The 14,454-nt window shown below is 35.7% G+C and overlaps 1 protein-coding gene and 1 non-coding gene across 2 annotated transcripts; one reads left to right on the forward strand and one right to left on the reverse strand.

Moving 5' to 3' along the window:
• Positions 1-9,052: 9,052 nt before the first annotated feature.
• On the reverse strand, positions 9,053-9,167 carry LOC141814701 (U6atac minor spliceosomal RNA). The gene has a single exon (XR_012600513.1). It is a non-coding gene; the product is annotated as a U6atac minor spliceosomal RNA (small nuclear RNA).
• Positions 9,168-10,083: 916 nt separating this feature from the next.
• Positions 10,084-12,585, forward strand: LOC141826574 (histone-lysine N-methyltransferase family member SUVH9-like). Its single transcript, XM_074713835.1, has one exon. It carries the CDS (start codon positions 10,084-10,086, stop codon positions 12,583-12,585), a length of 2,502 nt encoding a protein of 833 aa, XP_074569936.1.
• The last annotated feature ends 1,869 nt before the right edge of the window (positions 12,586-14,454 follow it).

The raw sequence follows: 14,454 nt of genomic DNA on the forward strand, positions 1-14,454 counted from the left end.
TTATCATTTTTTTATTATGATATCTGTCCCCGGAGCAATGGTACAGTGGTAGGACATTCAGGTTGTCACTCAGGCACCTACGGTTCCATTCCTGCCTACGACATATTTGCAAGAATTTTTCTCCAAATGAAGAGCGCAATCAAAGGATGTTGGACGTCTGAGCTGACCGTTACGTGCACTTTCCAATTTATCCTGGTGGCCGGTGGAAAATTTTTGTGGGGCCGAATCGATCATCCCAGAGATAGTCAACGGGGCTAATTGAGATTTATCATTTTTTGATTATGATATCTGATTGAAGTATTTACTCACAACTGTTCCATCAAATCCTGTTCATCTTTTTTGTTTTCTTTGTAGAGAATTGTTTGAGAGTTCCTATGGCACAAATAATCGATGTCAACAATTTCTACTTGAATTGAAGAAATCAAGTTCCCTTGGTGCATATATATTTTCCACCGTAACTTAGGGTTTGGGTCATGTTCGTTGAATTGGTTATAATGTCAAAATTTTGTTTCTACGTGAATTGGCAAAAACCAAATTGGAGTCCTTAATCAACGAATAATTAACCTTATCGTTCGGTAACTAATTAGATAGATAGATCACATCAGTCAGTCAAGGTTGGACTTTGTGCAAGGAACAAAATCCATTCAGGACATATATAAACTTATATTTCTCATAAGAAGTAATACATAAAAATAGTAGTTGTTTTAATAAATTTTTGTAAATAATTCAGTTTAATTTAAATTGTTAATACATGAGTGCAGTTCATAAATGTGCATGTTGTTTCTAGAATGAGATAATTCAACATGAGCCTAATTGTAGGAAGAACTACACACAAAAAATGACTGAAAAGAAATTCAATTGACTAGTAGCCATCTAATTTATTTGGCTATAGCAATAAGTAGCAAGTCAACTCAATTTGGTTTTATTTGTAGGACCATTGCAATATTAGAGAAAGGGTGTGAATAGTTCATTTTGACCATCGAGTGCACAATTAAAGTAAAAAAATAACACAATCAATCACACCCCAATCACACTACAAAGTCACAATGATTTATCTGATTGTTAATCCAAGGTCTAGAATCCTAACGATATCATCACTAATCTCTTTAAACAATGATCTCTCGTTCTTATTACTTTTTGGAATGAAGTACTGATGAAGGGAAGAAGTTCTTCTCAAAGTTCTCTCCTTCAAAATGAAGCTTTCAATAGCTTTTTTATGATGTTCAAACAAGCAAACTGCTTCACAAATCTTTAGGCATTAATGGACTACCTACATTATATCAATCGACTACATTCCATATTTAGCGATTAGTTGACTATTGAACATCGATATGAAATTTTAAATCAATAGTTATTGTCTGTTTGAAATTGCACATCAATGATTGATACATGTTTATCAGTTGATTGATAGTGATTAATCGATTTGTGCAATTGATTGTCAAATTATTTGTGCTCTTTGAACTTTGACCAATAGACTGTATTAATTAACTTAAAATATTTTTGATCAAGGATGAACTTCGAGGGTTAAATTATTAGTCGATTGTTATGATCTTAGCAATTGATTGATGTCAAAACCACAAACTAATTCATGGTTTGACCATATCAATCAACTATTCATCCATGCAATCGATTGAACCAAAAATCTCAACCAAATTCGTGGTTTGATTTTATCTGTCGATTGCATCATGTTTGGTAATTAACTAATGTCAAATCACAAATCTATTCATGGTTTGACTCCATCAGTCGATTGCTATGTGTACATTAGTCGATTGATATCAAAATCACAAATAAATTCATGGTTTGACTCCACCTTGACCTTGGTTTCTCTATGGCAATTTATTGGTATTATCATATCAATCGATTGCACATTGTTGTTGCACCCCTCAGACCATCCGAGATTGTGAATTCTATCCTTTATACAACCGTTAAGATATATATATCAGTCGATTCCTGCACTATTTCTCATTCATTTTAATGAATAAGATTCACCTAACTCTTTTTACCCTCGTTCCACATATATTTTCTTTCATTCCTTGTACCAGTGAAATCTCCTATTTTTTTGAACTTTTCATGCCCGAAGCTGTCTCGTCTCTGTGTATTCATTGCTTAATACACTACTAGAAAACTGGGCTTTTGAGACACAACAAAATCTGTCTTAAATTATAAATTTGCTGTCTCAAAATGTTTTTGAGACGGTGATGAGACGGTAATATAGTCGTCCCCAATACAAGCGTCTCAAAAGAATATTGAGACAATTGCACTGTCTCAAATGCGATTTAAGACGGTGATGAGACAGTTGTTAAATTGTCTCAAAAATATTTAAGACAGTTATTTTTTTATCTCAAATGTTATGTCTTATCCTGTGAAAAAACTAGAGACACCAGATTGAGATGGTAATATGCCGTCTCAAATAAAAGTAAAGACAGTAAATTACTGTCCCTAATGTTTTCATTTGTTAGATACACCATTTGTGACGAAAATTAATAAATATTTACTATACAAATTAATCTAGATCAGAATTATTGAATTGTCATTTCAAAATAAAAGGTTTCATGCCGACATTTATCCAATAATAGAAATGTATACATATCCATCATTAATTTGATAAGCAAAAAACTACTATTCCAAAATTACACAAGAGAAAGCCAAAAAAACAACTCTTCATGATCTGGAGATAACTTCTATGATCCTTCTTCATCAGAATCCTGAACATTAAAAAAAAACTCTTTTTAGAGATAAAGATGTTTTATAATCTATAAAAATATAAAGAATCCATTTACTCAAAAATAATTGATTCAATGTGAGACATATATGCAGATTAACAACAAAATCTTACATGACTAACCATATTATCATCTGTATCCATATTACTTGTACCTCCAAAAGATGAGGTTGTTTGTTGAGAATTGTAAATTTCCCCATGGTAAAAACCCAAACTCTATATTTGTTATAAAAGCCTCTAACAATAATATGCATCTTAGCATCTGTGCCTTAGAGACAAAATAATGATTCTTGCAATCACAACATGGACAATAAATTCTACTATCTTCAGTCTTGTCTTTGTAAGCAAACTCTAAAAATTCATCAACTTTTTTCCTATATTCTTCTAAATTCCTATTCTTTGAATCAATCCAACTTTTTTCCATATCACTGATCTTTATTGAGGAACAGTTTACTGATAAAAATAATCATTCATAAAAGAAAAAGTAGTTTGTTAGATTTATACATTTATGAAAAATAAGTTGTATGCTTTTGACAATTGTATCATTATATAACCGAATAAAAGTTACTTCTTACTACATGGATAACACTTACAAATACAATTAAATTTTAACTAATGAAAGAACAATACCTTTTCTAGAAGCTCTCTCCAATGCGCTAAAGCTCTAACTTCAGAATTGTCAGTATTCAGTGCCTGCAAAAGATAGAAGATGAGTGTCAGCTTCAGAATTGCTCATCTTAGGTGGGTGCTTCCAGATTTGCTTCTCTTCAAGAAGCTTCAAGTGACTGTAGAATGTATTTGTCATTGAGCTCCCGGGGTCCCATTTAGTTGCCTTCTCCAGTGCAGAACTTGGAAAACTAGAAAACTGCTGAACATGAAGCAACCATAATTACAATCGATACGAGAAGAAAACCCAAGGAGTCGAGCAAATTTATAATGCGGAAGTGTAACCTTGTGGATGTCACTGTATTTTGGACTTAAGACGGAGACTGGACTGGCAAACTCATGCTTCTTGCTCTTATTAGTATGGATTCCAGTGGTTAGGGGATTGTAAAGCAACTGAACTTGTTGGCGACCACAGCCTGACTGCAGAGACAAATGCAAGGAGCAGAGAAATGAGTAATCAAGTTTAGTGGTCAGTGACATTGTAGTTTATCACCACTTACAGATCAATTGCCACGATTGTATACATGTAGATCATAAATTGGAAGTGAATAAGAACAATTACATAACAAGAACAGATTGCTAAATTAACAGCTGAAGCACTCTTAATGTGAGAGAGATCACGCATGTTCATGCGAACTTTTTTTTTAAAAAAAAACTTTTTCTATGAGGTCATGAAGGGATGATTGAAGGTTGCGAACAATCTAACCAATGATGAGTAACAATATTAACACAAGAATGCTGTCAAAATGTCGTACAGTGAAAAAAAACCCTAAAAACAAAATCACAAAGGGGGCGAGGTTCATAATACTATCATACCTCAAGACCTACACGAGCTCGCCAGCCTTCTCCCCTGCCACCGCAGACTCCCCTAGCGGAATCTATAGCCCGTAGGCGCTAGATCCCGACAACGAGCTTCCTAGCGGAGAGCCGTCGGAAGGCCTACGTAGCGGTGCGAGAAAGGAGCGGCGACGGGATTTGTTGAGGCGGCGACGGGATGTGTTGAGGACGAATTAGGGTAAAAATATTTAATTATAATTAATATAATTTTTATTGAGGTGGTGAAAATATTTAATTAAAACATTGGTTAAGACGGTGAAATTTTTATAAATTATATAAATATTTATTTATATTTATATAAAGAAAATTTTTATTCATTTATTAATTTATAAATATAAAAACATTTATAAACGAGATAAATTTTTATAAATTTATAAATTTATATATATTAATTTATATATTTATATATATAAATTTATATATTTTTATAAATATTTTTATATTTATAAATTAATAAATGAATTAATCTTTATCTCGTTTATAAACATTTGTCTCGTTTATAAATGTTTAAATTATATAAACGAGACAAATGTTTAAATTATATATGTATATAAATTTATAAATAAATTAATATTTTTATTCATTTATTAATTTATAAACATTTATTAAATGTTTAGATTTGTATTAATTTATAAATATTAATTTATATTTATCTAAAGAGATTTTTTAATCATTTATTAATTTATAAATATATTTAAAATGATTTTATAAAAGTAAAGAACAACGATTTTAAATTTTTATTAATTTTTAAATATTCATTTATATTTATCTAAATACTTATATATGTGTGTGGTTTTGTTTTTTTTTTTGGACATAATTAAGATAATTTGAGACAAATATTTTTTTATCGTCTTATTTAAATGTCTTATATAATTATATCTTTAACCGTCTTTATTAGGTGTCTTATTTAGTTGAATTTGAGATAACATTTTAAATACTGTCTTAAATTTAATGTCTCAATATAAAATTTTAAGACACTTAGAATTACTATCTTAATTACATAATATTTGAGATGAATTTTATCACTGTCTTAAAATTTTTATCTCAAAAGCTTAGTTTTCTAGACCTTTAACCTTATTGGATTACATTCCCTTGCATCTTTTATATCAAGTCGATTACTCCTACATACTTGGCAATCATATGAGACTATACAATTTGCCTTATTTTAAATATCATCCAACATCAAAATAAATATGTAAAGCTCATGCATGGGGTGTGATTGCACCACCAACAACAACTTATGAAATTAGGTTTTCAATCTAGACTAATGAAACTTTTGTTAGACCACAATTTAAGCCTAACAAAACCTTATTTGGAAGCTTGTTTTTCTATAAAATTTTAAATTTGAAGGTAAGGGATGTAATTTTTAAATTTGAAAGTAAGAAATGTAATTTTATAGAAATGACCTCATGTAAAAATTCTAATTCGCTAAAATCTCAAATTATTTTTCTCTTAAGTTTTCCTAACTTTTCTTTGATAAGAGTTATAAGGTGTTTAAAGACCTCATACATTTGTCAAATCTCAAAAATTTGAAGTCTATTTTAAGATGAAAATCAATATATTTTTAGAGATAATTATTGATAAACTAAAAGCATCGTTGTTTGGATATATGTCCTAAACGCCTATGCCACAACATAGAGGAATTCATTAGTCAATTTACGTTTTGTACTGATACTATGCATAATTACGTTGTCATCCATAGGAGTTATGGTATTTAATTTATAAAGCTTATCAACCAGCAAACCATTGCCAACCAATGTTGAATTATAGAAAATACTAAAAATTTCATTTCTGAATGAACAAGAATAACCTAATTTATCCAAATAAAAAATTAAAATTAAATTCCGTCAAAAAGACGGTACAATAAATGTATTTTCTAAATTTAAAAAAATATTGATTCCAAAATAAAGTCTAAAAATACTAATCGACTCGACTTTAGCCTTTTTTCGTTTCTCGTATAGATGTATCTTTTGCCATCAAGTGGAAGACGGCTCCTAAAACAACCCTGCATAGTGACACTTATATGAGTAATAGCACCGGTATCTATCCACCAAGTGTCAGCAAATATAATAGCTAAATTGACTTCTGAACTAACAAAGTTTAGAAATTCAAAATCTGCAGTTTGTTTTCCCTTTCCTTTATTAATGATCCTTTTTCGTTTCTTACTCGGACCTCGGGAACCAATTAAAGTGGGGATGTGATTAAGACTAACAGTTACTGATTGCACTGAAACAATAAAAGGGAGAAAATAATATAAGTTCACGATTTAATTTATGCCAATAACATATATAAGTAATAAAATATGCAAATAAAGCATATAAATGAACTCTTTATAAGATACCAAGTACAACATTGCATTTTACTCTTTGGACTAAAATGTAATTTGTTAGCGGTACTCTCTAATATAACTCAAACTTTAATTGGCCACATAATGAGCTTTCCTTTGGGTCGACTCATTATGCGCATAATTTGATACTTTATATGAGTTATTTATTTATTCATAACTTACATTAATCTTAATCAGCCATACAATATGTCTTCCTTTGGGCTGACATATTTTGTGCATTATTTGAACAAAATAAATTTATTCTATAATTGTAAGTTATCTTAAACATATATCTAACATAAAAGTAATTTTCCTTTGGGTCAATTACTTTTAGCATAGACATAAGTCTATCGACATAAAATGCACTAAACCTAGCTAATATGCCTTCCTTTGGGCCGACACAATAATTCAATTTAGTAACACGTGTGTAGATAGACCTAAGAAAATCTTAAAAAACTTTAACCGAGTGGATAAGTCAAAATCTAATCCAACTCGACAACCTCCTTTTTGGATTTTGTTCGCGGGAGAATGGAGAAAGGAATTAGGAAAAGATATTACAATTAAATCCTCTCTTAAATCATAGCATCCCTTTCTCTCCTTCATGCAACGTGATCGGCCAGGAAATTTGGGCCTAAGCCCAAAACCAGCCTATCGAACCCTAAAGAAACATCGCGTGCGCTTCCTCTTCTCCATGCAGAAATCGAAGCCAAGCTTCATCTCTGATCGCGCGCCGCTTCCCTCGTCTTCACGTGACTCATCGCCGATCGTGTGGGAGAAGAGCACGATTAGGGTTTGGCTTCCGATCACGGTTTAGGGTTCGACTCCTCTTCACTCTTTCACGTGGAAACTCTTCCCGATCGCGCACTTCACACGAAAATCGAGGCCCACCCCATCTCCCCTGATCGCGCACCTAAGGCCGAGCGTCTCCGGCTTTGCTCCTCATGGCAGCGTAGGTCGTGTACCGCCGGAGGAGGATTCAGCGCCGTCGCTTGCCGTTCATGGGAGAGGAGAGTGAAGCGTCGTCGTCAGCGATCGTGTGAGGGGAGGGCGGAGCGTCGTTGCCACCGATCGCGTGGGAGAAGAGTGTCAATCACAAGACAGGAGAGCGTTGTGCGACCATCACGTGATTAGGGTTTGCGGTCAGGGCTATTGATCCCGAATCCCGTGAGAAGCCATCGGCGTGAATCGCCGATTAGGGTTTTCCATTATTTTCAATTTTCTAAAAAAATTAAAATAATAATAATAATATATAAAAAATTGTTATTGTTCCTTTCAATTATGAACCGTATAATAAATTGGGAGTAATCCTAATTCAACCTATTCATAATCAGTTTTGGAACAAGCTTGCCATCAATCGCACAAAAATGTGATTTTGCAAACTATGAATACGAAGAAACGTAACCTGGCATTGATACCAATTGAAAGAACTTGTAAATCATAAGCCACATAAGTTCTATAAACTGAATAAGAACTTGGGTAATTGAAAATACAAGAACAAAGATCTAATTTCAATGAATAACATGGCCTAACATATTAAAATATATAAATAACGATAAGGAACCTGTTTGGAGGGTCATTATCCTTGTCCTGCAACGTTAACTACTTGATCCTTGTGGAAGAAAATGAAGCAGAAGCGAAAGGAAGATCTTCCAAGAAAATTAGGATAACTGCGCCGCAAAACCTTCATCAATGGAAAATAAAGTCAAAATGTCAATTAACCTTAAACCCTCAGGGACCAAACCCTTATATATAAATCTTATCCGTTATCAACCCATAGATAATAACAGAACATATTGACTTATTCTATATATTTAATCCATATCCGATAATACCAGAACAGATTAACATATTCAACAAATTTAATCAATATCCAATAATACCGGAACGGATTAACGGATTTTACATATTTAATCTACATCAATAATCCTAAACCTGATAAACTTTAGTTAGATTACTTAAATGTGTTTGGTTCGTATTTGTATATATAAATTATAATTAAATCTACTTTTAAGAAATTAAATGCAACACCCTATGCTTGTAATTTCAAATTATACTAGTGGTGTTCAAATGCCCTAACTCCTGCTTTTTGTCACCCTTCGCGGTTTGACCTTCAAGAGTCGTCGTCACCGCTTGAAAACAAATCTATTAACTTAGGTTAGGTGTGGATTGGATTGAAGAAGAAAAGAAATTTTAATTTGGAAAAAAAATTCTTATGAGAAAATTTGAAAAAGAAAAGGAGAGAGAAAAGAGGAGGAAGGGAAAAAAATCAACCGACTGACAGAATTACAAGAGATTTTTTTTGTCCATTTATTTATTTTTCAGATTTATTTTTTTTATTTTTATAATTCATCACTTCAACGATTTATTCTATAATTATCTATAAAAATATAAATTAAAAAGTTACAATTAACTATTACTGACAGAGTATTATTTAGACTTTATCAAAATTTAATTTTTATTTATTTTAATAAATTTCAATTCAATTGCATTCCAAAAATAAAATAAAATATTAGATAAAGATTCGTGGAAACGGATATCCTTAATCCGTCAGAAAGCCCGAAGGTCGTGTCCGTCCCTGTCGGGGAGATGCCAACCGTCTCTCCTTTCTTCTCTCACACGAAATACTACTTTAGAGTTAGTGGAGGTATTTATATATAATTGAATTTATTTTACAGCTGTATCAACAGCTACTAAACCCTAACTGCATTCTCCTGGTATGGTTTGTTTTTTTTTGCATTATTGGAGGGACAGTCTTTTTGAACAGTATGCATAACAGACTTCGTACAGCTGAAACAGGAAAACAATGCCATTCAGGAAGAGACCAGTGGAAGAAGCTGTTAAAGAGAAAGTTGTTGAATCCATTCTAATTAGTTAATAATATTGTTAATTAAATTTTAATATTTGTCTAACTTTTAAATACCTATTAGAGTTATTCCTCCAAAAGATTTTTTTTGTTTGCTAGTTCTCATTATTGACTAAATGCTCTAATTTAATTCTTTTTAAAACGTCTCGATATTTTCTTCTTAATCATTTAGTCAATAATGAGAACTAGCAAACAAAAAAAATCTTTTGGAGGAATAACTCTAATAGGTATTTAAAAGTTAGACAAATATTAAAATTTAATTAACAATATTATTAACTAATTAGAATGGATTCATCAACTTTCTCTTTAACAGCTTCTTCCACTGGTCTCTTCCTGAATGGCATTCTTTCCTGTTTTAGCTGTACGAAGTCTGCTATGCATACTGTTCAAAAGACTGTCCCTCCAATAATGCAAAAAAAACAAACCATACCAGGAGAATGTAGTATATATATATATTATGACTTTTTGGATGTAATCATATCCTTCAATATTAATTTCATCCTATATTTTATTACGAGGTTTATTTTTTTTATTTTTTTAAAAATGGAACAGTGCTTTTGAGACGTTTTAAAGATTTTAAATATGAAAGTAATTGCCGTTGAGTTAAGCGTAGTTAAACTTCCAAGGCGACGATTTCTCTTCCCTGCTCTCACAGTCTCACTGCCGCCGATGCGCCTGGCCGGAGTGCATCACGAAGACCAAGCCCCCTCCGAAGATGGCAGCGACGGGTTGGAGGAGGGAGAGATCAAGGAATCTCCTCGTCCTCCACGGACGTCTTTCTCCTCCACCAACATCGCCTATGACAGAGTGCCTCCGCCGATGCGCCCGGCCGGAGTGCATCACGAAGACCAAGTCCCCTCCGAAGATGGCAGCGACGGGTTGGAGGAGGGAGAGATCAAGGAGTTTCCTCGTCCTCCACGGACGTCTTTCTCCTCCTCCAACATCGCCGATGGCGGAGTGCCTCTACCTCACACCAAAAACCGTAGATCCGATTTGTCCACTGCCGCTGTGGACTCCGTCGACCGCCGCCGCGTTCGCCAACGCATCCACCTTCACTCCGCCGGAAAATCACCACGGCCGCTTCGTTGCGTCGGCTCCCCTGACGCCGTCTACTCCTCAGCTCTCGCCGCCCTCGACGACAGACGCATCAAGCGTTCCGTCGAAAAGAAGTCGAACCTTGCCCCGATGACGCTGGTATCGGTTGTCTCCGGAGAGCCGATACTGACGTCCTCCATTGCCGCCAAGAATCGCTCTGGCGAGTTGGTCACTGCCTCTCCTCGTCCTCCACGGACGTCTTTCTCCTCCTCCAACATCGCCGATGGCGGAGTGCCTCTGCCTCACACCAAAAACCGTAGATCCGATTTGTCCACTGCCGCTGTGGACTCCGTCGACCGCCGCCGCGTTCGCCAACGCATCCACCTTCACTCCGCCGGAAAATCACCACGGCCGCTTCGTTGCGTCGGCTCCCCTGACGCCGTCTGCTCCTCAGCTCTCGCCGCCCTCGACGACAGACGCATCAAGCGTTCCGTCGCCAAGAAGTCGAACCTCGCCCCGATGACGCTGGTATCGGTCGTCTCCGGAGAGCCGATACTGACGTCCTCCATTGCCGCCAAGAATCGCTCTGGTGAGTTGATCACTGCCTCTTGTTCTTCTCCTACAGATGATTGGGTCGGTTGCCGCCTCGCCGTCCGCCACGCTCGCATCTTGTTCGACTCGTTGCGCACGCACTACCTTCGTGTCTCCGGGAGCGGTGCGACCCGCCCCGACCTCAAGGCGGCGCGGGCGATGAAGGATCACGGCATGTGGCTTCACCGAGACTACCGCATCGTTGGAGATATCCCTGGGTTGTTGATCGGAGATGTGTTCTTCTACCGGTCGGAGCTGCAGGTCGTGGGGCTTCATGGCATCCCCCAGGGCGGCATCGATTATGTCCCTGTTGCCGTTTCGTCCATTGGTGATCCCATTGTGACCAGCATCATTGTCTCCGGCGGCTACGAGGACGATGTGGACAACGGCAACGAGCTTATCTACACCGGTCAAGGCGGCAAGCAGCGCGGTCACACTCGCCTGAACGCCGATCAGAATCTCCGAGCTGGAAACCTTGCTCTTCTATACAACAAGCACAAAGATATGAAGGTCCGTGTCATCCGCGGCTTCCCCTACGACAACAGCCCCACCGGCAAAGTCTACGTCTACGACGGCCTCTACACCCTGCAAGACTTCTGGATCGACAACTCCAAGTCCGGCTTCTCCGCGTACAAGTACCACTTCCGCCGGGCGGAAGGCCAGCCGCCCATGGGGAGCTCCGTCTTTAAGCTCGCGGAGGAGCTCAGGGCGCGGAAACATCCTAATGGCTACTTATCTTGGGACATCTCCGGCGGCGCCGAGGGTGCAAACCCCGTGCGATTGTTCAACGACATCGACGGCGACAACGAGCCTCTGTTCTTCGAGTATCGCTCCCGCCCTTACTTACCCAAGAATGCCCTGGTTTGCCGGAGCTCCATCAAGAAAATGGGCTGCAGCTGTTCGGGCGTTTGTTCATTAGACTGCGAATGCATACAGAAAAATGGAGGAGCAATGCCCTACGACCTGCATGGAATCCTCCAGCGCGGGATGCCGATGATCTACGAATGCGGCCCATCCTGCCCTTGCTCAGGTAGATGCCCTAACAGGGTGAGTCAGAAGGGGCTCCGCTACAAACTCGAGGTGTTCCGGTCCCTGTGGATTGGCTGGGGCGTGCGGTCGCTGGACGCTATCCGCGCCGGCGCATTTATCTGTGAATTCAGCGGCGACGTGCTCCCCATCGACGGGGAGGCGACGAACTCCACCCACCAGCTGGTTTGGCCGAGCCAATTCCCGCCCAGATGGGCGGAATGGGGGGACATCTCGGAGGTCTTCCCGGATAAAAGTCTGCCGAAGATTTCTGCTGCCGTTCCTTGGTCGGGCTTCGGCCTGGACCTCTCGCGCGCAAGGAACGTCGGGTGCTACCTTTGCCACAGTAAGATCCCGAACGCGTTTGTCCAACCTGTGCTGTATGATCACAACTATCAATCGCGTCCTCACTTGATGGTGTTTGCAATGGAAAATATTCCTCCGCTGACGGAGCTAAGTATCGATTATGGGGATCAAGATGGAGTGGTCGATAAAGAAGGCAAATTTCTCCCATATTGAACTTTCGATATCTCATTTCACAAAAAATGATCACGGTTGGTTACTCTTTTCTTTATCACTAGTTTTTTTTTTTAATCTCATATGTTTTCTAGGCTTTTGCAAATCTTGATAGTCTACTTTGCTACAGTTTGCAATATGAGTCTATGCTACAGTTTGCAATATGAGAATGTTGGCAACTTTGCATGTTTCTCAATGAGATAAAAAGTTTTATAGGTATATTTCTTTCATTTAGTTTGGTAAAATAAAGCTTAAGATACAATCAAATCCAATTGAAAATATAAAGCTGCTTAGGTGAGAACCTTTTTGATGTTTATATATACATTAGGTGCTCTTTTTGTAAAAGGTGGAATTCGTCACCTTGTAACATTAAATTGTTACATCCCGAGAAGCCGTCCGAAAAAATTCGGCAACATCTCCCCTGTAACAATGACCTTTCCTAAAATACATGCAAATATACACGACCACATACGGCCGGAATAAGGACAACACGTCCAACAAACTCACAACACACACAACAAATGCAATTATAAGGCCTACACGGCCACATAACCACTATCACATGCATACCAACCAATAAAAGTAAGTTTACGTAGCAGAAATAACGTAACTCCGATAAAATGAATAACGACAAATGCAAAACCAACATACTACAGTCCATGTCCATGAAATACAGAATCTATACTCAAACCCAACTACAAACCATACAAACCTTAACATAAACCCCTGAAGTGAGATGGATGCAGTCGGCCGGATCTCCAAGCTCCAAGTAATCATAGCAACCAAGTGCAACAGCCACAATCATATGAATAAAGTATACTATGTAATAATCCTACCAATAAATGCATGTAATATGCATCAATCAACACAATCAAAATATCCATCACTGTCCGCACTCGTCGTCCCCAGTCACACTCCCAAAGCTCAGTGAACTGGGGGGCCAAACAGGACATACTGCCAGATGAAGGAGGTATTGTTCGGTTTCATCGAGATTCGAACCCTTGTCCTCTTCTGCAAGTCTGCTCCATCGTAATCAACTCAGCTATATCCCGGAGGCACATTAGGTGCTCTCAATTTGCCACATAAGCATTATTGAAGTCTAAAATAAAATTTAATCAAATCTAAACGGTTAAGACACTTAGTATTTAAATTTAGGTATATTTTAACGATCCTAACATTTTACTCATTGTTAATAGGACTAAGGGTGTGTTAGGTTTAAGTTATCATATATAACCTTGGTTATGTGATTTATTTGGAGGAAATAAAATATAACCAGTTTAATATTTACTATATTACCCTTAATTCAAATAAATTAAATTAAATTAATAATATTAATAATGATAATTAATTAATAATATATCAAAAATAAATATAATTTATTTATAATTTTTTAAAATTTAAAATAAATTTATATATTTTTAATAAAATAATTTATTAAAATAATTATTTTAATAAAATAATTCACTATATTAATAAATATAATTTATTAATTTTATTTTTTAAAATTTAAAATAAATTTATATATATTTTAAAAAATAATTTATTAAAATAATTATTTTAATAAATTATTTTTTAATTAATAAATATAATTCATTAATTTTATTTTAATAAAATAATTCATTAAAATAATTAGTTTAATAGAATAATTTATTAAATTAATAAACATCATTTATTAATTTTATTTTTTTTAAATTTAACATAAATTCATATATATTTTTTAATAAAATAATTCATTAAAATAATTATTTTAATAAAATAATTTATTAAATTAATAAATATAATTCATTAATTTTCTTTTTTAAAATTTAAAATAAATTTATATATATATTAAAAAATATTTCATTAAAAAATTATTTTAATAAAATAATTCAT

This window comes from Curcuma longa, chromosome 1 (genome assembly GCF_044706935.1).
Source record: "Curcuma longa cultivar G26 ecotype Majalengka, Jawa Barat chromosome 1, ITB_CL_G26_1.1, whole genome shotgun sequence".
Classification (NCBI taxonomy): domain Eukaryota; kingdom Viridiplantae; phylum Streptophyta; class Magnoliopsida; order Zingiberales; family Zingiberaceae; genus Curcuma; species Curcuma longa.

Bases quoted from the DNA above. Each gene is read 5' to 3' on its own strand.
- LOC141826574 (XM_074713835.1), top strand. From the start codon at position 10,084: ATGCGCCTGGCCGGAGTGCATCACGAAGACCAAGCCCCCTCCGAAGAT.